Source organism: Lates calcarifer, linkage group LG6 (assembly GCF_001640805.2).
Source record: "Lates calcarifer isolate ASB-BC8 linkage group LG6, TLL_Latcal_v3, whole genome shotgun sequence".
Classification (NCBI taxonomy): Eukaryota; Metazoa; Chordata; class Actinopteri; family Centropomidae; genus Lates; species Lates calcarifer.
In genome coordinates, this window is record NC_066838.1 from 15,622,353 (window position 1) to 15,646,984 (window position 24,632).

At 40.6% G+C, this 24,632-nt stretch overlaps 1 protein-coding gene across 1 annotated transcript in view; it reads left to right on the plus strand.

The window, feature by feature from the left end:
• The first annotated feature begins 7,330 nt into the window (after window positions 1-7,330).
• The window catches only part of LOC108877923 (potassium voltage-gated channel subfamily D member 3-like), an 89,981-nt gene continuing 72,679 nt past the window's right edge, over window positions 7,331-24,632 (plus strand). Inside the window, 4 exon segments of the mRNA XM_018668173.2 lie at window positions 7,331-7,839; window positions 7,975-8,062; window positions 8,912-9,437; window positions 9,439-10,092. Of these exon segments, the coding sequence (XP_018523689.1) occupies window positions 8,989-9,437; window positions 9,439-10,092 (1,103 nt within the window). The 5' untranslated portion in view covers window positions 7,331-7,839; window positions 7,975-8,062; window positions 8,912-8,988.

Sequence of the window (24,632 nt, forward strand, 5' to 3'; positions counted from 1 at the left end):
GGCTAGCATTTAAATCCCCAAAACTGCTATACATTCCTTGGCCCATCACCACATCTGTCAGAGAATGAGAGCATCCACATGGTCCATATTTTTAGAAATTAAAAAAGGAAACTGGAGGCTGGAGTCAGCCTAATTTTTTATTACACTTTGGTGGACACATGAGAAACTTAGGTCCTTTCTACTAGTGGGGTGAAAATGTAATATTTGACCTGCAGGTGGCATGGCACTAGGTAAATCGAAACTGTTTATCCTCTGCATGTTGGCTGGTTTAGGATTTTTCAGATTCAGAAACTTTTGTCATCAAATAGCATTTTTACAAATGTGATAAATCAGACAATATTTTGTGTAGTCACTTTCAGGGGAGGCAAACCAGGCAAATGTTTGGAGCTCCCAAGGAGACCTTGGTATGTAGTCAGTGATTCCTGTATATAGGCTCTACCTGGGCAGCCCCTTCTCTCAATAGACTCCTTTGCTGGTCCCTCAGAGTCTAGGATTGCCACTGGTAGTCACAGTGATATCTATGCAAATGTTTGACAGCCGAAAAATATCACATTGTTGTAAACATGGAAATCTGTGAAGTAGATTGTATTTGGCATACAACGCAACCTTATTATTAATGTTTGATTACAACTGAGGCTAATGGGAATCAATTTTCAGAAACATCCTTCAAAGTGTTAGAGAAGTGGAAATTTTTACCTATGGGTGGTGCCGCATGAAAAGTCAGAGGAGAAGCAGAATCCTTATTATTCATCATCTGAATGTCTGTTTCAAATTTTGTGTCAATTTATCTAACAGTTGTTAATATAAAGACAGTAAACCAGAGTGTTAGACCAGTAGAACCACACAGGTGGTGCAGCTTAAAAGACACAAAGTACAGTTAGAAGTCAGTTTACAGGTTTATCTGTTGTTGTACTATCAAGTATTTACATAGACATAGTAAACACGTCAGGGCTCTTGTACTGTGCCAACACTACTTGAATGTGTAAACCTTATGCAGCCAGTTTTAATATATACAGTATATCTACTGTCTGCCATATTGGTCCTATCAAAGCATTTATATGAATGATCTGTGAAAGAGGTGTTTAGATTGAAGCAAGAAAAAAAACATCCTTTGTATTTCATTCCTGGCCTTGTAAAGTAAAGTATGCTGCCGTATGGATGTGTGTGTTCCTCTGAAAAGGTTAACTAAGCGTGTGTCCCTCTGGCTCTTTATTCAACACTGACTGTGAGTGATTAAGGGAAAAGTGTGTCTGTTCAATGCAAATGTGGTGGTAGGGCGATGACAGGTAGATTGCTACTCCGTCCCCTGAGAACATTTCACTATGGAAGACACGGTCCTGAATGTCAGCCACTGTCAGAAAATGATAATATGCACACCAGCAGCCACAAAAACTGCAAAAATTTAAGTGCAGTAACAATGCAAAGAATTTGACTGACACATTTTTGCTATTACAGAAAAAAAAACTAAATGTTTCACAATATAGTTTAAATATTTCCCTCCTATATATTCTAGTTTTATTACTGTAACGCTATCCTGTCTGTTACTCAACCATGGATTTTTCTCACCTCATGACAAATCAGGGTTACGGCTCATGAGAAGTTCCACAGTATAAAGTTTCTTATCAAAGAAGTGTCTTGTGCACCTTTTTGCTCCTGAGGGGATCTGGTTCAGTGGTATTAGAGTTTCTGCATTCAAGGGTTTTATTATGTACTCTAGGGTTCAGTGCTGGGCGAGTTTAATGCAGTCTGGATGGAGATTGTCTCCTCTTTCAAGACCACATTTCTTTAAGGTAAAGGTGGATTGCCATCCAGTTGAAGGGTGAACAGTTCCACAGAGTGGAGGAGGTTCAATGATCAAGTGCACCAGCTACAGTGATGCAGACATTACGGTTTGTAATAGCTGAACCAAAGTTCTTGACATGGTCTCTCACACCAGGTGTGAGCCTCCCATTCAACAATAATTACAGTGGAGAAGAAGAGGCTCCCATTCAGACTCAGGGAATACAGAAAGACTACATCTCCCAGCTGTAGCTGCCTTTACCTGGAACCTGTCAAGTTTTCTTGGGAAAATGGGAATCTCAGATCTTTGCTTGTGTGCTTGGCCTGTTGCCACTGAGGCCCTGATCTACATAAGGGATTGGACAAATGATAGATGGCTGACCCCATTTCGTGTTTTTTCTTTAGATACTGTATGCAGTACGTGATATAAGGAACTATATCCAGCTTTACCCAGAAGAGATGCAGAACCAGCTCAGATCTTTAATGATGAACTCATGTTCTTACAAAGTCATAAGGCCATGTCCATAATGTATTTTAATGATGTTCTGATTTCATTATTATACACTCATCACATTCTAATAGGATGGCACATAATGCTCTGTGAGCAACACTTCAAAATCAATTAAAGATGCTTCTCTTTTTCACAATGTCAGCATTTTTGGACTCCAAAGTTTACCCCAAAAAATTATCACATTACTCTCCTGAAGCACTGACAGAGTGAGAAAAATGCAGCTAGCATGCAGTCCTCTGCTCTGTTTATCAACAAGAGATTACGCTATAATTAATTTTCTTGCATAGGGGATACACAAACCTGTATTTTTTGTAGGTTATTAAATCAGCTGGTTTCAAATGAGTGGCCTTCACAAAAGACAACTTTATCAGGGTAACTGGCAGACAAAGGTAGATTTTTTTTTTTTTTTTTTTTTAAAGCACAAGCAAAAATGCTTGGTACAGGTAGGAAAAGGATATAGGTTTTTTGACATATTTAATAGTGCCTTTGGGATATACTAAGCAATAGTACATCATTTATGAATATACAGCTTTCTGTGATGAAGGAATACAGACAACCTCATTCCTTACAACATGCTGCTGCAGGGTCTGCATGTGTTTACAGGGAGGTTGGGTTTGAGGTGGTGCTAGATTTTCTGGGAAAGTCGGTATATGTCTGGAATATCAACGACCTCTTTACACCTCTGATTACTCTGCCCCGAGGAGAAGAGTGATGAAAGAGAAAATTGGGAGTAGAGAGTCAGAGGTGAGATTCAGGGCTTTTCTCCCCCACATCCCTGTCTGTGGGTGAAAATTATCCTCCTGCCTGTTTGCTCATTGCAAACTCAGTGTTGGACTCTTACATAATACAGACACGAGCCCAGTGGAATGAACCCTATATTGTTAGTATCGTGCATTAAATTTTGATTTATGTTTGAGCTAGAGCAAACTTTCAGCTCTGGGCCACCATACCTGAATGACAAGGGGAAACTCAGCAGTGCCTCTTGCTTCTTTCCTGAAATGAGCATGGTGATATACAATCAAATCAAAATCTGATTTAAGGTGGTATACAGAGCCTCCTTTGGCACCACTGCTCCCCTGGTCCCTTGGTGAGAGCCAGCTCAGTTTGGGCATCAGTAGACAAAGCGTGACATTTTACAGGGTTGGAAAGGGAGCAGGATCTGCTGTCTTACTGGAAAGGGGCCAAAAGCACATCTATAACCCCCCCTGTGTGACTGACTGCCTCCCTGAACAGTAGACAAAGGGGCTGCCAAGTCAGTGTTTGGCACACCAAGGATAAACTCCACCACAGTCAGAGACTAAATCCCCAAAGGAAGATTTCAGATACCTAATGGGGATTAGACAAACTAAGAAGGCAGGTAGTGGGGAATTTATGAATAATTGAACTCAAGGAAGCCAGCAAACAAACAAATGAACAATGAGGGAAATGTCAAAACAAAAGCCTCTCAGTTTACTCATGTGAAGAAAGTGCATACCAGGGAAAGAGTTGTGAATTTGAATATGCATGTTTATGTTACTGAATGCTGTGTGTCTGTGCTTGCATGTGTGTGTGTGTGTGTGCGTACGTGTGTGCGTGCGTCAGCCTTGAGGTTGCCATCGACAGTCAGGAGTCAGCAGAAGTATCAAGGCAACAGCAGTGAGAGTGATAGAGGAGGGAAATTAATTGTCACCTTTACCTCAGCATTTCTATCAGTAAACTGTGCTCTTTGGCACCACCAGGGATCCTTCAAGTCACATCTGTCGCAGGGAAGGTTAAGGGCTGCTCTAACACACCAATACATACAAACAGCATCAGGTTGGAAACAGCTTTATCTCCATAGATGCCACAGACTCTCATGAGACTGTCTTGTAAAAAATGGACTCTTTAGGTTGTCTGTGCAGTCAGCTTATTGTGACCTATAGTTAAGGTTTATTGTTTGGCTGTAGTACTTATGATCACGTGGTGAGATGGTTGGGATGAGTGGACCGGCTGTTTCTCAACCATTACTGTTGTACTTTTAGGTAATTATACCATATTCTTTTCTTAAACAGCCTGGCTGTTTGCAATAGTTTGCTCTATTCTGTCTGTTTCAAGATACAGAAACGCACTTCACACACACTTTCTTGAAAACAAAGAGAAAATGGAAGTACCCTGTCAGCAGAAGTTTTTCTTGTTTTAACATTACTTATTACACTCATGTTGTTTGTCCAAGCCTTATTCAAAGCCAAATTCTATTTCTATTTTGACTCATTGTGGAGATCCTGAAAAAACATGTCAGACTAAATTTTGGTGTCTAAAATGATGCACAAGACATCTAAACTATTTCCAGATGGTTTTGATATTTCACTCAGTTTCATTCAACACACAACTTCAATGAAGATTTGGACTGAGATTAAACAGAATATATATGAGATACAGTCTGATAGACAGCAAGGAAGTAATAGTTTGATATATTTTTTCCAGCATTTTTGCCTTTAGTTTATAGTTAACAGTGAGGGGGCAGACAGGAAACATGGGGAGAGAAAGAGAAAGGGGTATGACAGATTGATGTTTTTTAACTGCTAAAACAAACAAGAGACAAAGGTGTGCTAAGCTAAGCTAACTGGCTGCTGGCTGTAACTTCAAGCACCGTAGGACAGAGAGGATTTAGAATTTTAATGTCAGTGTAGTGTCCTCAGATAATTACAGAGGGCGGTTGACCATGAAATTCAACCCACCTTGTTATTTAGTGACATTTGAATTATTGGAATCGCTCACAGGCTCATTGGTTGTAAAGGCCAGTCTGTGTGCAGTGTGTGTGTGTGTGTGTTTATGTGTTTGAATGATCGTGGTGTGTGTGTGTGTGTGTGTGTGTGTGTGTGTGTTTTCTTGAACTTCTATTCTTGTGACAGCCTGTTTCAGTTTAAGGAGTGGGAACATTTTTCACAAGGTGAGGTCACTTTGACCGTTCGGTATTTTATCACGGGGCCAGTTTACGGTCAGGGACTTAATTGAGTCACCAAAAGGTGCTTCTAAGGATAGCCATACAAGGGCACAGAGGCATCAACAAGTGTGTTTGTGTGAGTGTGTGCGTGGGTGCGCAGGTGTGTAGCTGTAGGTCTAAATAACATTCACTAACGATTTGTCATTTTCAAACAAGTCTGTAAAACTCTGAGTGATTTTATGGTGAGTAATATGGTGTGTGCAGAAGTATTAATTTTTCATACTGTGCTCATGTGTATCCTTCACCATTATAAGACAACCATATGTGCTGCAGTCTGTGTGCGAGCTGACCCTATTGATATTCTAGTGGACTATATATCGGAGGAATATGATCCCTGTTGACTCAATTAGGGCTGCATATTGTTCTGCAAAGCATTGAATAATGTGAGGACACAGACATTGACACTGTCTGAGTCTGAATATAAATGACCATGTACTTGCACAAATTATTCTACTCTGAGTTATGAGCTTTAGCATCAATGGCAGTGTCACATGTTGCAGGCTTGATTGACATGTTTTAGTAAAGCACTGAAAGAGTCAAACTGGTTCAGTCAATACCACCTGCCCATAGAAATTACATAGACTATACAGTAACTTTAGTGTATTGTGTAAAAGGTAGAAGATTATACATAGGCTGAGTAAACCTTCATAGAAATTTACTTACAGTAAATGCTGCACCTGCTTCTCTTCAGTGCTGACAGTGATTGCTCTGAGAGCTTTTCCAGTGGAGCCCTTTTGTTTTGCTTTGCTTTCATGAGTAAACTTACACGTCGAGATGATTACCAGACTCTGTAGACACCCAGGCCCCCAGAAAAGAATGCAAGTAGAAAATATCAAGAACCGAGATATACTGTAGCTCAATCTCTGCCAGCTCTCTCAAAGTATCATTTTAGACTCTGTTTTGGTGTAGCTTTCCATTCGGTTGAGGAAAGATTGTCAAGTTTGCTGGAGTTCATGTTTGATGTCTACTTTATAGAGTATTGTATTTCTATGAAAGGTAATATTTTACTGTGTGTCTCTAAAGTAGAGGTCTTCATGGGTCTACTTGGTTCTGGGGAACTATGACCCAGCCTGGGACCTAAATAGGACCGGGTCCAAATATACTCAGTCTAATCAGGTTGGATACGGCATTGAATTCCTGCCACAAGTCTCAGCTCTGCATGTCAATATGTATTGAATACCTGAGTGGATCCAAATGGATCTGACCGTACTCAGTATCAGCTTTGCTCACGTAATAACCATGGGAGGAAATACAGTTCAAAATCAATAGCCTATGTAAAAGTTTTACACTATTAAATAACAATATATTTTGGAATTTGCTTCACAGATATTAAGTCAGGAAATTGTTATATTCTGTCTATCAATCTCCCAGGTTGGTACAGACTGTTTTACGGTTGGAACAGGCAGTTAAATTTGGAATTTTAATGATTTCTATTAGTCTCTGAAGCACATTCACATTTTTGAAATTGGTTTCTATGACTTTACATTTGTTCTTGGGACATTATTATAAAATTGCTGCTCTTTTCAAGTGTGGCTACTTGTTAATGATCTCAGTGTTCTCTCTCTGTTTAAGTCTGTTTAAGTTTCATCATTTTGGATCAGATCTAATTATCCTTGGGTATATTTGAATTGTGTTTCTCTTATTTGAAACTTAATTTATGCACATTGGGTTTGGGCAGGTTTTCTGCTGGTCCATTTTAAGTCAGGTCAAACATTTTGGACCTCTGAAGACCTCTATTCAAGATGGCTGACAGGTGCATTGTTGAGGGGGGTCCACTAAAATCCCAGTAGGAGTATTTTGGGTGACTTTAATCTGTATACAGTATCAATATATCAAATGACAATGTGGAAGACAATGTAACAACCTACAGAGATCTATCACCCAAATTTGATTTATGGAGCTTCATAGTGAGTTTCAGCTCATTATTTAGCTAGTTCACACTGCACAGAATAAATGATGACAGACGAATGGTAATGTTTCCATAATTGCAGTATGTGCAAATAAGAACTACCATTAAACTTGAATAAAGATGTCAGTCGTTCACAATTTGTTTCCACTGCCTCCAAGTGGCCAAGAAAAAAAAAAAGCTTTAGCTGAGGACAGAGGGGGCCATGGTAACCTTGTTTGAGGGGCTCCTCAATTCTTGGCTACGCCCCTGCTGGATAACTCAAGTGGCAGCAATTGCCATTGGTAGGTCTAAATAATACTGGTTCACCAGGATGCACAAACCATATGAATGATTGGGTAGTTCATTCGTTTTTGTTTCCTTGTTTCCGAGGAGAGGAATCTTTTTTTCCCCCTTCACCAGTGCCTAACCCAGTTTCTGCGCATCGTTTTTGGGTCCTGGTCGAGGTTTTCCATAAATGCAGTTTTGGTTCACAATCCGCCCTGCGCAGAGAGAGAGAGAGAGAGAGAGAGAGAGAGAGAGAGAGAGAGAGAGAGAGAGAGAGAGAGAGAGAGAGAGAGCGCTCCTCCTCTGTCTCTTCCCACCACTCATCCCAAAACGCCAAGGTAAGACGGTCTTCACGGCGGAGTCCTCTCATCAATTGTCCCCTCGCATAATGGGAACTGAATTAAAACGGCAGTGGTACGTCCGTCTCCGGTACTTTTCCGCTTTCACCTCAGCAGTAGCGTTTGTCTAACGTGGTTTCTTCTCTTTCTTCTCTTCGCTAAATAACTTCTGTCCTGCTATGTTTTTTTTGTTGTTGTTGTCTTTTTCCAGACACGCTTTCAGAAATAACCAACCTACGACTTGTAACTAAACTGCTCCGGAAGAGGGTCGTGTTTTTTGGATGGAGAATTTTGAATCGGTGAGTTGTAGGATAAATACGCTAATATGAGCTGCATTTAGTTCCCATCCTGTTCAGCTAATTGTGTCGCTTTTGCTCTTTCCGTCTTGAGGCTCAGTGGCCAATTTGCCATCCAGAGTGGTAAAAGAAAATGCTTGTTTAGAATCGGGTAAATTCAGTCCTGATTTTGATTTGAATAAGCATGAACTAGCTTCGTTAATCTCGAAATGCTAAAATAAAGATGCATCCACAGTTTGTCTGACTGGAACTCAACAGGTTTTGAATCTCTTGCTGTGTCTCTCTCTTAAGAAGATTATAGCCTTGTAAATTTGCCTATTAATAGAAGAGAGCTTAACAAAAATCTACCACCATAGGCTGTTTTCTAATGCAGTTTCATTGCTTGCCTGCCTTCAGTTTTTAAACTGTAAAATGCAGTGAACTGAGGTCTTGAGAAGACTGCTTCTTAACTGTAACTCAATAGAGGGGACCTGAGAAATATAGCCTTAAAGTAATTATAGGGAAGATGATGCTTATTGGAAATTGCAGAATGTCCCTGTAATCACATTAAAGCTCACTATATCAAATAGAAATATATTTCATATTGCACAGTGTAAAGGTTTCCCACTCTAAAGTGTGATGTTAAATTTTATTTCCCTTAAATATACTTTTTTTTTTTTTGCTGTCTCAGCCAGACTGCCTGGTTAGAATATGAGCTGCATTGTTCATTTTTGTCTTGATTGTTACGTCCATTCATTTTTCTCATTAGCTCACCTTCCTTCTGTCTTATCTGTTTTTTTTTCCTCATCACTTTCTTCTCTGACCATGATCGTAATAGCACCCCTGTGCTTCCTGTCCCTCTTTTCCCTTTAGATGGTGAATGAGCTGAAGTCAAGCTGGTTGTGAAGGTGCTGGATTTGTTCCCCCCTACGCCCCAAGCCGGACACAGCATGGCGGCGGGAGTAGCGGCATGGCTTCCCTTTGCCCGGGCGGCAGCCATCGGCTGGATGCCTGTGGCCAATTTGCCCATGCCAGTGGCGCCCACTGAGAAGAGCAAGAGGCAGGATGAGCTAATCATCCTTAACGTCAGTGGACGACGCTTCCAGACCTGGAGGAACACTCTGGACCGCTACCCAGACACCCTGCTGGGCAGCTCAGAGAAGGAGTTCTTCTACAATGAGGAGACCAAAGAGTACTTCTTCGACCGGGACCCTGACGTGTTCCGCAGCGTGCTCAACTTCTACCGTACCGGCAAGCTCCACTACCCACGCTATGAGTGCATCTCGTCTTATGATGAGGAGCTGGCATTCTTTGGCATAGTCCCAGAGATCATCGGTGACTGTTGCTATGAAGAGTACAAGGACAGGAAGAGGGAGAATGCAGAGCGCCTGATGGATGACCAAGGAGGACAACAAGGATGCTAAATTACCCAACATGACCTTCAGGGAGACCATGTGGCGGGCCTTCGAGAACCCCCACACTTCCACCATGGCTCTTGTCTTCTACTACGTCACTGGCTTCTTCATTGCTGTCTCTGTCATCACCAACGTGGTGGAGACGGTACCCTGCGGCTCTGCACCCAACCAGAAGGAAGTGCCATGTGGTGAGCGCTACACCGTGGCCTTTTTCTGCATGGACACGGCCTGCGTTATGATTTTCACCGTGGAGTACCTGATGCGCTTGTTTGCTGCACCCAGCCGCTACCGATTCATGAGGTCCGTCATGAGCATCATTGATGTAGTGGCCATCTTGCCCTACTACATCGGCCTAGTGATGACTGACAACGAGGATGTGAGTGGCGCTTTTGTGACACTCCGTGTTTTCCGCGTGTTCCGTATCTTTAAGTTCTCCCGTCACTCGCAGGGCCTGCGCATCCTGGGCTACACGCTGAAGAGCTGTGCTTCTGAGCTGGGCTTCCTGCTTTTCTCCCTCACTATGGCCATAATTATCTTTGCTACTGTTATGTTCTACGCCGAGAAGGGTTCAAGCTCCAGTAAATTCACCAGCATCCCAGCCTCCTTCTGGTACACCATCGTTACTATGACAACACTTGGGTAAGAGCAGAGCAGACACCTCTTTTATCTGGTTGCGAGTGCTGTGTGTGTGTGTGTGTGTGTGTGTGTGTGTGTGTGTGTAAGTGCACGTCTGTGTATGTGAGTGTGTGTGAATGTGTATTTGCAGTTGGGTCTGTTATGTGTGAGTAAATGTTTGATTATGATTTGAGTTGAAATGTATGTCTGACTCCGTGGCCCAAAAACCTACAATTGCTTCAGAAGTCAGTGACACCCTTTTCCAAGACACACTTTACAAACTTTATGTATAATGATAAGAAACTACAGAGAAATGGCAGTTTTCAGCAGACTGTCCACTGACTACCGTTCACAACCAACGGTATTCTTAAGGGGGAAGACCAGCCATCAAGATGTTCTCTCTCAATAATAGCTGCGCCATTGCATGCCCTTTATACATCACCGATAAGAGGGACACAGAGAGAGAGGGAGAGAGAGAGAGGGAGAGACATAGGAGATTGTAGAAGTAGAAAAAAGGGAAAGTTGAAAGCATTTTAATGTTGGATAGAAAACAGAAACAGAGATTATACCATTATTTTCCTCTCTTGTTTGCCCTGTGGTTACTCAGCCTGCTCCTTCACTTCAAAATGAACTGAAACAGTGACTTTGCATTTTGAGAGCTCTCCTCCTCCTCCTCCTTCACTCACTCTGTGTTAGTTACACTAGTTGCTGGCCTTGAAAATTAAGTGCCTCTTGGTATAAAAGCTCTGATGCAGAATACTGAAATACTCTCACTTTTGAGAGGCAAGCAAGTAGCTCAGTGCGTTTGGGTAACAGGCAGAGATAATTATTATTATTAACACACAATATTAAAAGGCATACGTGTTTCCATCATTTGCTGAATGCCTAATTAACCTGCCGCCCAGAGCTGCTGTTATTGTTTCACTTTTACAAAGTCACGAATTGGCTTTGATCGAGTTTTACAAGGTGAGCATGTCGAGCATTTCGATACATGCTTTTGTTACGTCTCCCAACCTGTTTTTCCTCATTTTTATGTCGTCGTATATTTCCACCAGTCATTTTATGGAAGCGGGGGGGGGGGGGACCACACATACATCATTGATTTTATACTGCACACGCACGCACGTTGGCCTTTCTATAGTTGTGAGGACACTCATTGACATAATGCATTTCCTAGCCTCGTACCCTAACCCAAACCTAAACCGTATTCTAATCTTAACCTCATAACCACTCTCAACCCACAGCAATAGTTCCAAACAAATTTGTCCACACAACCGTAGAAAGATGTGTACTCACACACATGCAATTCTGTGGTGCAGCACTATTAGACCTAATGGTAATGTGTTTTATGAGCGTCCCCTGTTGTGGATGTGTGAGTCAGAGAGAGAGAGCCTGACAAATTGCAGCATCGTGCTAAATGTCATGGAGTCATGGAGGCCATAAATGGCTCTGAGCTCATTGCTGTGACACACTTGGCACCCTGTCATCGTGCCCTGCCATTCACAACCTGCCCAGAAGATCTGGTGTTGAGCAGATGTTTGATTCTGGATCGATTGTTTGGTCTGTGGACAGGTGGACAGCTGCTGTGTACTGCATCCTCTGCTCCGCTGTCTCATAATTTTGTGAATGCGCAGCCCATCCCTCTCACACAGTGCTTGTCTCTTCTCACTGGAGTGAGACCTGAGATGCTAAACTGGTCTCCTGTTGCTTTTACAGTAGGATTCTAGGAAGAGGAGGGTGTGTGTGTGTGTGTGTTTCTGTGTCTATGTCTGTGTGTGTGTGTTAAGAGGGGGGTAGTTGTTGAGCTTGGCCTCATCAATAAAGCAGGGGCCAGAAGTGGGTGTCAGAGTGACTAATGATGTGGCCCACTACATCTGCTGACTAATGTAAACCTGCCTGACATTCTGGTCTCTGCTCTTGGTTTACGTCATAAACACACACACACACACACACACACACACACACACACACACTCCTCATGCATTTGGTCATGTATAAAGGAAGAAAAATATTGTTGTATATCTTCATATACATAAATGCATGGATGTATTCTTTTAGGGTTATCCAGTTCATATACTGACCGTGATTTTAGATTTACAGGCACCATCTATATATTTAAAGTTACTGCACTCTTTCTTTCACCAACTTGCTCTGGAATATGTGGAAAAGTCTCCTGACTGTATGCTGTGCAACAATTTCAACTCATCTGACTAAATAAGATGAAAGCCAGTTCCCACAGACAATGTTTTCCTTGACTTCTTGTCCTCCTGTCTAGGTGCCTCAGGGCTTAGTTTTGTGCTGTTGAGAATGTGTTCTGCTTTGTTCTCCTTGCGGAGAATCTCATATCATCTGCACCCTCATGTTTAATTTACTGATAACTTCTGAGCTTTAGCCCTAGTGTGCTGCACTCTGAGAAATACTGTGTTTGTGTGTTTTGGTTTTTGTGTGTGTGTGTGCGTGCGCACGTATATGTATGTCAGATCGCACATTTGTGTTCATTAGCAGTATGCCCTACCTGTGCCACATATAAGCTGCCTTGCCCGCTGTGGCCTTTTGAGTGTTTTGTTTATCTGACAATAATCCGGCCTCAATAAAAATCCATAATCCCCCTTCGACAATGGGCAATGAAATACCAGGTGAATAGCTTTTTGAAGTGCAGCTCTCCTCTTTCCTCCTGGAAAATGGAAGTTGCTTTAATGACAACAGTAAGTCAGAGGAGAAAGGAAATGGAGACTGGGCTGAGAGGAGAGGGCGAAAATTAGGGATGGAGGAGGAAACGCACAATAGGACATCTATTTATTGCATCTCACTTTTTAGTTATTTCAAAAGCAGGCTGCAGCAAGGCAGAGTTGCAAGGGACATATTTTGGTCTAAACTTGCTTTGGTACAAACAAGATAAGAGTCTAAAATCCTCAAAAGTGGACCTGAGGGCTGTGCTGCTCCTTATGACCAACTGGACAAAAAAAGGTTTAACCACCCAAGCACGTTACCAAGCCACCAACCAACACTGCCGTCCTTAGAGCCCTGTGCTCACTCTATAGCAGGGCTAAAAAGCTTAACTCAAATCCCGCAAATGAGGGACAGGCAGGCAGGCAGGCGGGCGCACGGTGATGAGGCTTTCGCTAAATCAGAGACATTTAGGCAATAGGACCTGTGAGGGATTTTGTTCCCTAGGTTGTTAAACAAATTGATTTTGACCTCTGAGTGATAATAACTTTGACCATTTGTCATATTCGGTCGAACCTGTATTACAAACTGTCGTCTGGTCGGGGATCAAGCAGGCAGGGTGTTTTGTGAGAGAGAGGCAACAGCTGTGAAACCTCAGTTTTTCATTACCGTTCCATCTAGACTCTAGTTCGCGTCTTTATTTGCATTGTGAAAGAGTCACAAGAAAGAAAAATAAGGAAAGAAAACTAACCTCAGTTGCCCTAGTGCAATCCCAGCATAGCTTGTAGTTTGTAAAGATCTCTCACAAGACTTTTTGTCTTTTGGATTCGTTATTCATAATGATGTGCTTAGAATAATTGGATAATATGGACCAAGTGCTTTAATAGCCTTTATCGTAGTAAGTCTAGAAACTAGAATAAAAAAATAAAATGCTGTAGAAAATGTTCAATATGCAATCTTAAAAAAAAAATCTTAAAAAGCCCATTAAAAATATGATATATATTTACATATTATATATTTTGCCTCTAGCAATGTCTCACAGTCAATTAAAACAGTTTTTTCCTTATGACATTATACTCATTAAAATGCAAATTCAGTCACATAGGAGTGATATACCTCTCTACCTGCATCTTATATAACTTTTTCACTGACTGCACCACTTGAGAAACTTTCTCCATAAAGATAAATGACCAAGCATTATCTAATTAATAGAAGGAAATAAATTGCTTAAAATGTGTCTATTTAACCATGGATATACATTTCTTTAAAAGGCCTCTTTGCTGATTTTCAAGTATATTTTCACATCCTCCTTCATCAGATAAAATTCTGTCATAAAGAAATAAAAAAAATCTGTCATAAAGATGCCTGCTGGGGGTTTACATCACTGGAGCAGCTTACCACAAATACCTGTTGCTGCTGCCAGCTAGTTTTGTAAAGACCACCATCTATCACCACTGGTCAGCTGGCTGATGAGACTCAAAATGTCCAGGCTCTTGTGGCCGATGGAGGAAGCCAGGCTAGCACTAAAGCTAGCCGTTATAATTAACATATATACCACTATTGGCAGTGGGAGCTTTTACATCACAACAGCCTGGTTCCAGACCTCTGAATCGCTGCCTACATCTGTAATTTGTTCAGCAATATTATATAGTTCTGGTGTTCTGCTCACTGATTGTTGATGTAATTTCCCTGCATATCTTGCTAGCAGCTCAACTACATTCATGAAAAAAACAATAGAATTATTAACAGACATGAATGAGATAGATGCAGCTATGTGTGTTATTGTCAAATTGCCAATTCAGTCTGGTTATTAGACTAAGACCACCACTGGCTTTACCTCAGTGTTATTATGTTTCCATAGTTAAAGGTTATGGTTGGCGTATGAAATTTTGTTTGTTTGTTTATCTACAGTGGCACAGGGATCATTAAAGATTTGAGTAATATGCATTATGTAATGATGGTGAAATGGCTGGGGTTTTTTTTTGTGGGCCTTTCAGAACATCATTGGCACTAATGCATCTAAGGCTGTGTTATATAATCCGCTTTTGTTGTCTTCTTGTCAGTTTACAAGACTATAAACTGTTTGATACAGTAAACACTGTGCATTTGTTTGAGCAGTAAAAACAACCAGTTCCAGTGCTGTCTTAAAACGCACCCTATTACACATAACAAAACATGTCAGCTTACTCTCCATGCGTCTTGTCATCTTTGCGGACTCATTAGGCTCTTCCAATTGATGAAGTATTGATGAGAGCTGGAGTGTTTGGTTGTGTTGTATTCATTAGCATAGCTGTGCCTGAGTATGATTAATATCCTTATCAAAGACCAGCTTCTTTTGATGACTGCTCCTCTAAGATCAATGCACTGCTCTGTCTCCCAGACAACCACGCAGGACCTCTCACGTACATTGTCGTTGGCTGTGGTGCAGGATTTTGTGTGCAAGTAGATGTATGTTGGAAGGGGGAGGGGAGGGTGTCTGCACATTGGGTGCTTACTTGTGTTCACTTGTGTCTGTAAATGCTGTATATGTGTGCGGCCTTCTTTCTGTGTGTGTCTTCTAAATATTAATGCGTCTCTGCCCTCTTTCACAGCTCATTGTTACTGAGCTCTGATTTATAGAGCATTTATTTTGGAGCCAACAGCTTGTGAAAAACGATGATCAATGCAGATGAGCGGATATTGATTTGGGCACTAGTGAGAAATGTGGCCGATATTGTTAGTGCTACTAATTAGAATGGGCGATGAGAGTATAACTGAAAGATAGCACCTAGATGTGATGTCATTGACCCCTTATCTTGGATTTATGAGAGCGGTTAAGGAAGTAATTTGTCCATGGTGATTTAGATCCAGGTCTGTTCTTAACCTTTCCTTGTTTTAAGGTCAAGATTAGTGGTGAGCTGGCCTGCTATCATATCAGTTAAGACTTATTTCGCTTTGCATAATGGCAGGAGAGACATGAGTTCATGATGTGCATATGCTGCAGGGGGTTGGCGTGTGAATGATTTATGGCTCTGTATCGTGGCTACTGTATGTGCAACACTTGAGATATTTGGGATTAAAGCATGCATCTTTCTGTTTATTAAAGATCATGAACTGAAATATATGTTGAAATGCAAATAATTCTGTGTGAACAGTCAGAGCACTCCAGTGCATACACTGAAACACATCAAATATATTTTTTTCTATCTATCCTTAATTCTTCATTAAATCAAGATTAATTATTCATTAAAATCATAAGAGTGATTATCATGGGTTTTCAAGGGATTTATTCATGGGGTTGATATATGGAGATATTCCAGCCAACATTTACATTTACAGTCACAGCATTTGGCAGGCTGTCTTATCCAGAGTAACTTACAGCATTAACTTAAACACCATCCGTTCAAGTTAAGGCAGACTGACTGGCAGAAAGGATCAGATCATGCTAGTGACTAACTGATCATAAGTGCTCGAGGCACTGAGGACTGTAATGATGTGGACTAACCTAACCAGCTTTATCTTGTTGTTTAGCAGAGATTCAAGTTTGAATTGCACTTGAGAGCCAGTTATTCTTTTTTACTGTAATTTCCCCTCTGAAATAAATCTAGGACAACAAAGTCTTAACCAACCAACAGCAGCAAAAACTACTTACCTACTTACCACAGTAGGTAAAAGAGAGCTTTGAGCAGATAATTATCACTAGAACTCAGTTACATTTGGCTTTAACATGTGATATATGTGTGTATGTACATGGATAAGGAAAAACATAAGTTAATATCAGCTGTATAATTGCAAAGACTTGTGGATGTCTTTATCCTGATAAAGATCACACGGCAATAACAGGTGGAAATGAATCCTAGGATGTGCACATGAAACACATCAGTCCAAATACATTGTACACTAGACCACCTGTTTTAAGGTGTTTTCTGGACCAAGAAAAGCTGTGGCACAATTAGCATTTGGCAGGAATCCAGCAAAGTCTGCTAACTTTAAATGATAGTTAAGAGACTTGAAAGGCTCTGTAACTTAATTTTAGTATATCAGTGCTTGTCATGAATCGTGGATTAATTACTTCTCTATACCTACACTGACAGTGGTGGGTGGAACCCAGTATTACAACACAACAGACCATTTTATTTCTTATTAAAAGTCATATTTGTGTGTGTTTGTCCTCTTGCCTGGAGGGTGAAACCTGCAGGAGTGTCAGCACATTAAAAAGCTCTGGTAACATCTGCAGTCACCTTTGGTCTTAAGATGGTTTCTATACAACGCTGACCTCCAGTTGAACTCACTTACATTGAAATGTTTCATTATGATGGAGATACACTAACACACACATACACATGAGAGCATGTATCAGAGGAAGTGAATCTCAACTTTAACCTCTCAGCTGTTATTCTCCCTCAGTTTGTCTTTCCTTGCCCTCCATCTCCTCTTCCTCTGTCTGCCTTCCAGAGTAAAGAGACAGAAGGGGACAATGTGCTCCATGCTAGTGCCTCTCACCCAGCCCTCTGAACCCTATTCCCCTAAAGAAAAAGGAAACAGAAAAGAGGTCACACAGCAGAAATGTCAGTCCATTTTCACCCCTCTCACCTCAGTTTCTCTCTCTCTCTCTGTGTGTCTCTGGCTTGGCTCTTGGGGAGGCAACATCGATCAGTCAGTCTGCTGTTTGCTCCAGCCTGAGATGTTGACATACTCATGAAATTTGGTGGCAAATCTTGATCGTTTCCAGATGGTGAATCCTATTAACTGGATTAACATCAGCCCTTGTCCAAGACTTTATTTAATGATATGATACAGTGCATTTTAAACAGATGAGTCAATTTCTGTCAGCTTCAGCTTTACTTTGAGATTAATTTTACTAGTGGTCCACAATACAGATACATTCACAGAATATTACGTTTATATCACAATGGTGATATAAATTGGGTATGTAGTTTATTATAGTGAGTACAAATTTTAATATGTTAAATTCATAAAATACTTGCAGGGTACCTCAGCCTATGAGACCTAGAAAAGACAGCATTTATCTCAATAACTGAGTGCAGGCATAAATTAGTTTGATACCTAACTGTTTTTTTTTTTTCTATCTCACTAACGGTATCATAGCTATCATAGTTTTCCCATTTCTTCTATCTCACAATTTAGTTTTCTTGCATGTTTCTATGGTCATTACAGGCTCACCAGACTGTAGACTCTGATTCTTGTTTCCCTTTTAATTTTGTTCTTCTTCCTCATTCACTGCCCCTAACCTTCTCTGTGTTCTTTTTCTTGTTTCCTACTGAACTGATGTGTGTCCCAAGGCTGCATGTGTTCATGTTTCTCTGCATTCCTAGATTCAAGTAATGTTTACATTGTGTTTTGTGTCCTGGTGTGAAGGCATATGTTTAAGATTTTCTGTTGTGTATCTCTGTGTACCTTTCATAAAGCAATTATGTGTTGCGGGTACACGTTTTGTTTTATGTCCACGGCTGTTGAATTGTGACTATACAGGGGTTATTATAAAGGCAGGAAAATCACTAAAGTAGTTTTCCAGGTCTGCGGTTTCTAGGTACACAGCAATAACTCACAGCATTTTCATGTTTCTGCTCATACCAGTGAATGTAACTTACAACTGCCTTGATTACCGACATGCCTGCTGGTCAGACGTGTCAGAACACAGGGGCAGATGTCATAAATTTAAACTGTGTGTTTAAATGTAGTACCTGTATCTCAATAAATAACTGATAGCACAATGTGAAACAGGTCCATAACATTTATGGGTTTTTGTGCCAGTGACTGCTCCAGAGAACACGCTCATTTAGTGTGACAACAACAAACTATAACAGCCATTTAAAATGACATGAGCCCAGACAGAGTCAAATTAAGACTAAAATGCACATTTTGTCTGCATCAGCTGTTTGATTTTTTTTTTTATAAATTACTCTTCTATATTTTCAAATTTCAAATTGAAGGCTGTGTACACTTATTTAAATGGATGGCACTGGAATACAACCACGTAATTAAGACAAAGATGCTCCTGTGCTCTTGACTGCAGATAGGGGCTTTAACATATTATCATGTACAATTTGCAGATGTGTAAAACAAAACTAAAAGTGGAGGGAGAGAGAAAACTAAGGGGAAAGTCAGAGGATCACCAAAGTCATTGGGATTCATCCTCTGGACACCATGAATGTCTGTACAAACTTAATAGCCATCCATCCAGTAGATGTCAGGATTGAAGTGAGTGAATTAACTGATTTGCAGTGTCATCACCATACTGCTTGCAAAGCTAAAAATGACGGCTATTTTTGATATGGTCAACAGATTGCCAGTTTTTGATTGTGAATGATGGATTGATAACAGTTATATTTTATTGAGTAGCAGTAACAGGACCAGTAAAGTGTAGGCGGCTTACAAAGATGTTGTACCCACAGGTCTCTTTACCCCTCGATCTGCCCTTGATTAAAGCAGCAGCTGAAAAAATGGTCAATTTTGAAAATTGTTCCAAGAACTGCAAAAGAAATCTGCAAACAATCAATAACCTCTATAAAGAATAAATAAGACCAGATTAAACCTGTCAAAGAGAGGGAATTTACTAGCTAGTAGAGTTGGTACCTGCTGCTTGTGTTTTTGTGTTTGAGGTCACACAAGTCAATACTGCACTCCAGTCTGCCTTCCAAAATCTGCCACTGAAATGATTCTTTTCAAGCTCTGCTAGATGCTGGCTCAGGCTCCCCTGTTTTGTTATTGGTATGTATTTTACCCTCTTTTCATGCAGAGATCTGGATGGTTGGCCATTTTTATTTTTTATTTTTTTGAAAAGTGGTATTGAGCGCTGAGCCTTTCAAGCTTTTGCAAAATGCATTTGCCTTGCCACCTGTCAGCCAACGGGGGGAGTTTGTTGTGGCCAATGTGACTGTGAAGGGTAATTGACAGGCAGGGTCTTTCAGTGAGGTATTTCAAGCATGTGTTTTGTTTTGCCACCCCCTTTTTTCATTATTGACGTGCCATGCATGCAAATGCTGCCCTGTCATAGGACACAGTGTCCTGACTAACTTCATCTCAACTAACTGGGCAAAAGTGATTGGAGTGATGCTCAAGGTGCTGACGAAAAAAAAAACAAAAAAAAACAGCACACCAGACGTGTGAACATTTCATTATGGAACCTGTCTCTCTCTCTCTCTCTCTCCCCCTCCCTCCCTGTCTCTCTCTCACTGTCTGTCACAGCTGATTGCCTTCAGCTATGGTCCTTCAGAGCCCACTACACTTGTGCCCACTCCTCCAATTCAATTACCAGCAGGCTCTCAGTGAGCAGCCTGAAAATGAGTCAGTGATTATCAGTTTCCAGGGTGTTTAGCAGCATCCTGGACAGCTGATGGCTGCTGCCCGCTGAGGGGGTCTAAAGACACATGGTGCAACCAAACCACACCAGGCCCTGAAACCTGTCTCCTCATTTTCCTGCAACATTAACTTTTGCTTGTAATTCAAGGGGGGTGTATTTGTCTCTTAGATCATGTTAAGGCTCACATTTTGTTTTTTTTTGCCAATATTTAGCCATGCAAGTGGCATTTGGCTCTAAACATGGCAATGTCTGTCTGATGGTCAGTCAGTACAAAACTTAAGTCCAGACTGAAATCTCAACAACTATCTGCTGGGTTGCTGTGACATTCTGTACAGACATTCATGATCCTCAGAGGATGAAGCCTACTGACTTCGGAGATCCACTGGTCTTTCATCTACTGCCACCATAAAGTTAAAATTTTATTTGTTCAGTACTTTGGTTTATGACTAAACATATCCAAAAATAATGATGTCACTGCAGAATCTTAGTCTTGATCACACTTCTTTCCCGTTGCAAGAAATTGCATGCCATGTTACTGCAATGTCCCCAGTTCAGCTCCACCTTGGGGCTTTTGTTGCATGTCATCAATGGCCAAGTAAAAGAACAAATGCCCAAAAAGTAAGTGACATTAAGTGAGGTCCTTGTTGTGAGTACAACTCACAGTATGCCTCTTGTGAAGGGAAGAGCAAATTGTGAAAAAATAATTCAAAGTGCTGATTATACACCAGTCTCTTTGGTAAATTACAAAAACAACAATTAAACATGATTACTGAATAGTATTTTTTATTTTATTTTACTAAAAAGAAGGATAATTAATGAACCTTAAAGTGCATGTACCTGTTTAAGTAATACAACTGCTAACTCCTCTTTGGTTTAATTGCACTGCATGAATAAAGGATGATTTAAGAGGACGATTACATCGTCACTTAGTAATGCATTGTTGTAGTCATTTTATTGGAGTGGCCCTTGATTTAGTTGGCTGAGAGCAAACACCAGAATGTAAACAATTATGGATTAGACAGTATTGTGTCCACTGGGCAGACATACTCATTACTGAGTGGATAATGGAGGCTGAAGTGAATATGAGTGATAGTTCTCCATATATGTAGGCCAAGTTATAGAAATAAATCGCCTCTCATTTCCCTGCAGAGAATGTGATAAACGCTGTCTGAATGACTCTGATTAATCTTTCCTAGATTCGCAGCCAAGGCTTTTGAACAGGTAGACGTCATTGTTCCAATTTTTTTTTTTTTTTTTTGTGCTCCCGCTCTTGCACTGACATACATGCATTTTCACTCACTCACTCACTCACTCACACACACACACGCTTTGTCTCTGTGTCTACGTTTTTCTGGGTGTACTGTAATTCATAAACTGTGTTCTGTGCTGATTATCCAGGGTGACAAAAGCAATTGTTCTGCTACACTAAATCTGTGGGGATTAATGCTTGTCTCTGGAGCTCTTCCCTCTGCTTTAGTGTATGTGTGTCTGTGTGTGTGGATTGTCTTCTCCTCTCGTCGTCTTTCCTCTCCACCCTGACAGGCTTCACTGAGGATGATCTCACTGGATTTCCTGTCATGACATTTGTTTTGCTATAGTTAAAAAAAAAACAAACATACTCTCTAAATGGTTCAGCATTGTGTCCAGTACTGATGTTATATTGGATTTCTCAACTGTGTTTTGTCATTGTCATTTACAGTGTTAGTACGTGGATGTAGGACGTGTCCTTCACAAAGCTAGGAATCAACTTTTTTTTTATCCAGATGTCTTTGGGGGATTACCCATGCTGAGGGATTAATCCTGCCATGTGCCATCTGACAGCGCCAAGCACTGGGAAGAGCATAAAAGTCAAGTCATGGACTAACACCATTAATAGATTTCAGTAAGCCTTTTTTCCCTTCAGAGTTTGACTGGTGGCAATATTAATTCAATTTCCCCAACCCCTCTCGTGAGTAACCCGTCTCCTTCTCCTCTGCACTGTGAGGAGGCCATGGTCCACTGCTGCTCAATAAGAAGTCTCCTCAAAGGATTTTCACCAGCCTCATTTCACAGGAGACAATCTGCATTATGTTTTAATCTTATTAGCATTGAATTAACACCACATCAATGTCCTGCTCAAAACAGAGAGGTTATGAGTTCATCCAGTTTTTCAGCTGATATTCAAAACAGATTTAGAAGCACTTCTCCAGGCAAGGAAACCACCAAAGCTTATCAGCTGACTCTAGGTAACAAATCACGCTGAATGCACCATAAGGAAACCACTTTAGCTGTTATGGGGAGACGGTCCATAACCTTGGCATCGTATACATGAACAATACACTTCAATCTTACACTTGAGGCACAATCGAACGCATACGCAGCGCGAGGAAATTGATTTTGTTTCTCTGCAGAGGCTCTGTGGATAGGACATAACCTCACCATCCAGATGCAGTGTCTAATATAGAAGATGTCTGTCCTGAAAATAGGATGCTGTTAAATGTACTCACGATTGGCAGTTTGAGTGTGAGGAGAGGGGTTGTAACATCCAGTTTTATCTCAGAAGTCATTTTGTATTTACAGGGTACATCTGAAGTCATAGCATGAAATAAATCAACTGATGTTTCATTGAGAATCTAATTCACAGACATGTCTCTTTAGGAACTCAAAACCTAATTTCACTTTTTCTTTATCCCAGTATCTTTTAAAGGAGTGTTGCTAATTTTGTGCCATAAATCATTTTAGTTTAGATGTCATTGGTAAAGATAAACGGCAAGAAGTGTAATTTTGCAGGGAAATGAAAACAAAAAAATCTCAATTGCATATGTAATCTTAAATACAATCTCACTTTATCGGTCAGCTCTCTTATCTCTTTCCTTTTTCTGTTTCTCCTTATAACACATTGGATCTTAACTCCTTTACTCATTCCACCTGACAGTTCTTTTTTTTTTCTCCACCTACAAAGTACTGTTGATGTTCTAGAAACTATTTTTTGTAAATTCTTTTGGCTTCATTATGTTTTTAAAAGTGGAACATTTCCTTACCAACTTATGTATTGCAATGCCCTACAGTCCATAAGAAGCTTGCTTATACTCTCTCTTCTTTCTGTCTCCCTCCCCCTCTCTTTCTTTCTTTCTCTCTCTCTCTCACTCACTCTTACTCTTACTCAGACACACACACACACACACACACACAATGACTTTGAACCTGCATTGCTGCAGTGCATAGGCACAACATCCACCCAAACCAGGCTATATTACAATTAATTTATCAGAGTTTGCGCTCTACGCTCAATAGCCTTGGGCACATGTAGACACACAGCAGGGGAATCTCATCTCCCCAGCATGTTTGTGAGGTGCAAGAGAAAACTATCTGCTGCTCATTATTAACACTACAAAAGCGAGCGACGAGGAAGAGAGGGATGAAGCATAAGGACATATAAAGTCCATTGGTGTGATCTTTGCTACTGTGGAGCACATAAAAACACAAATACATAGGAACAACTGGCGTGCAACTTAATCGCATTTCTCAGAGGGTTGTCACATTTCAGAGAGTGTTCTTGGTAGTAAGTGGAAAAACACCCAGCGGAGCCTGCACTTCAATAAAGTTAATAAAGAAATTTCCCTCTGCTGCTCTGGTAGAGTGAGTCTTTCAAAAGGGACTCTCTGCTGATAACACACAGCGAGAAAAGACCGTATCCAATGTTTGAACTGTTCGGTAACTTTAAACCTCCCTCAGATTTTATGTCAGGTTTTTGATACCACAGGCAGATTAATTCTTCTGTATGCCACTGCAGGAAGAATTTACCATAAAAAGCTTAATTTATGTGGTCACTGCCGCACTGAAAACAAGATGATTTCTGGACTTCATTATCGTAGACTCTCATGGGACCGCTGCAACAAAAATGGGTCATGTGACCAATTGAAAGAGTCAGAGCACTGCTACTATTCCTGTTGCTAGTGAGTCAGTATTCCTTTGAGTTCTCACAACACAATTAGTTTGTTTTTATTTGAATACATTGATAAGATTTAAGAGGTTAATACACTACACATATACATACATTGAAGGTATAAAATTCCTAAGGTTATCTACTGTTATATAATTTTCTCATGCAGAAATAAAGACACTTCTCATTTGAACTTCTATAAATAGGTCAACTTTGCCCATGAAAGATAGCAACAGAGTACATTCCTCACTTTATCCTTCATGTTAATATGTCTGAATTGGCTCTCTAGTTTTTCCCCCAAGGCACAGGATAATGAAATTGTGTAATGTTATCCATTATAGAAATAATAACAGTAATAACATTAGTCTATGAATGATACAATGGGAAATATGGGAATAAACATGAAGTGTTTCCATTTGCTCCCATTTTCTTCATGAAGATTACACAGCTTCTTTGACATTTGCTTCCTCTCCTGTGTGATTTGCTACAAACCAAATATGCAACAAAACTGAATTCTTCCTGCCAACTAACCCAGGTGGAGTGGAAAATGACACGTTACTATTCAGTTTCTGTATTTCTGAGAGATACTTATCAGCAATAGAAAAACACAAACTCTTCTGTCCTTTCACTGCACAAAATCTACAGTTTGCACAGTCTGCTTCCCTCTCCTAT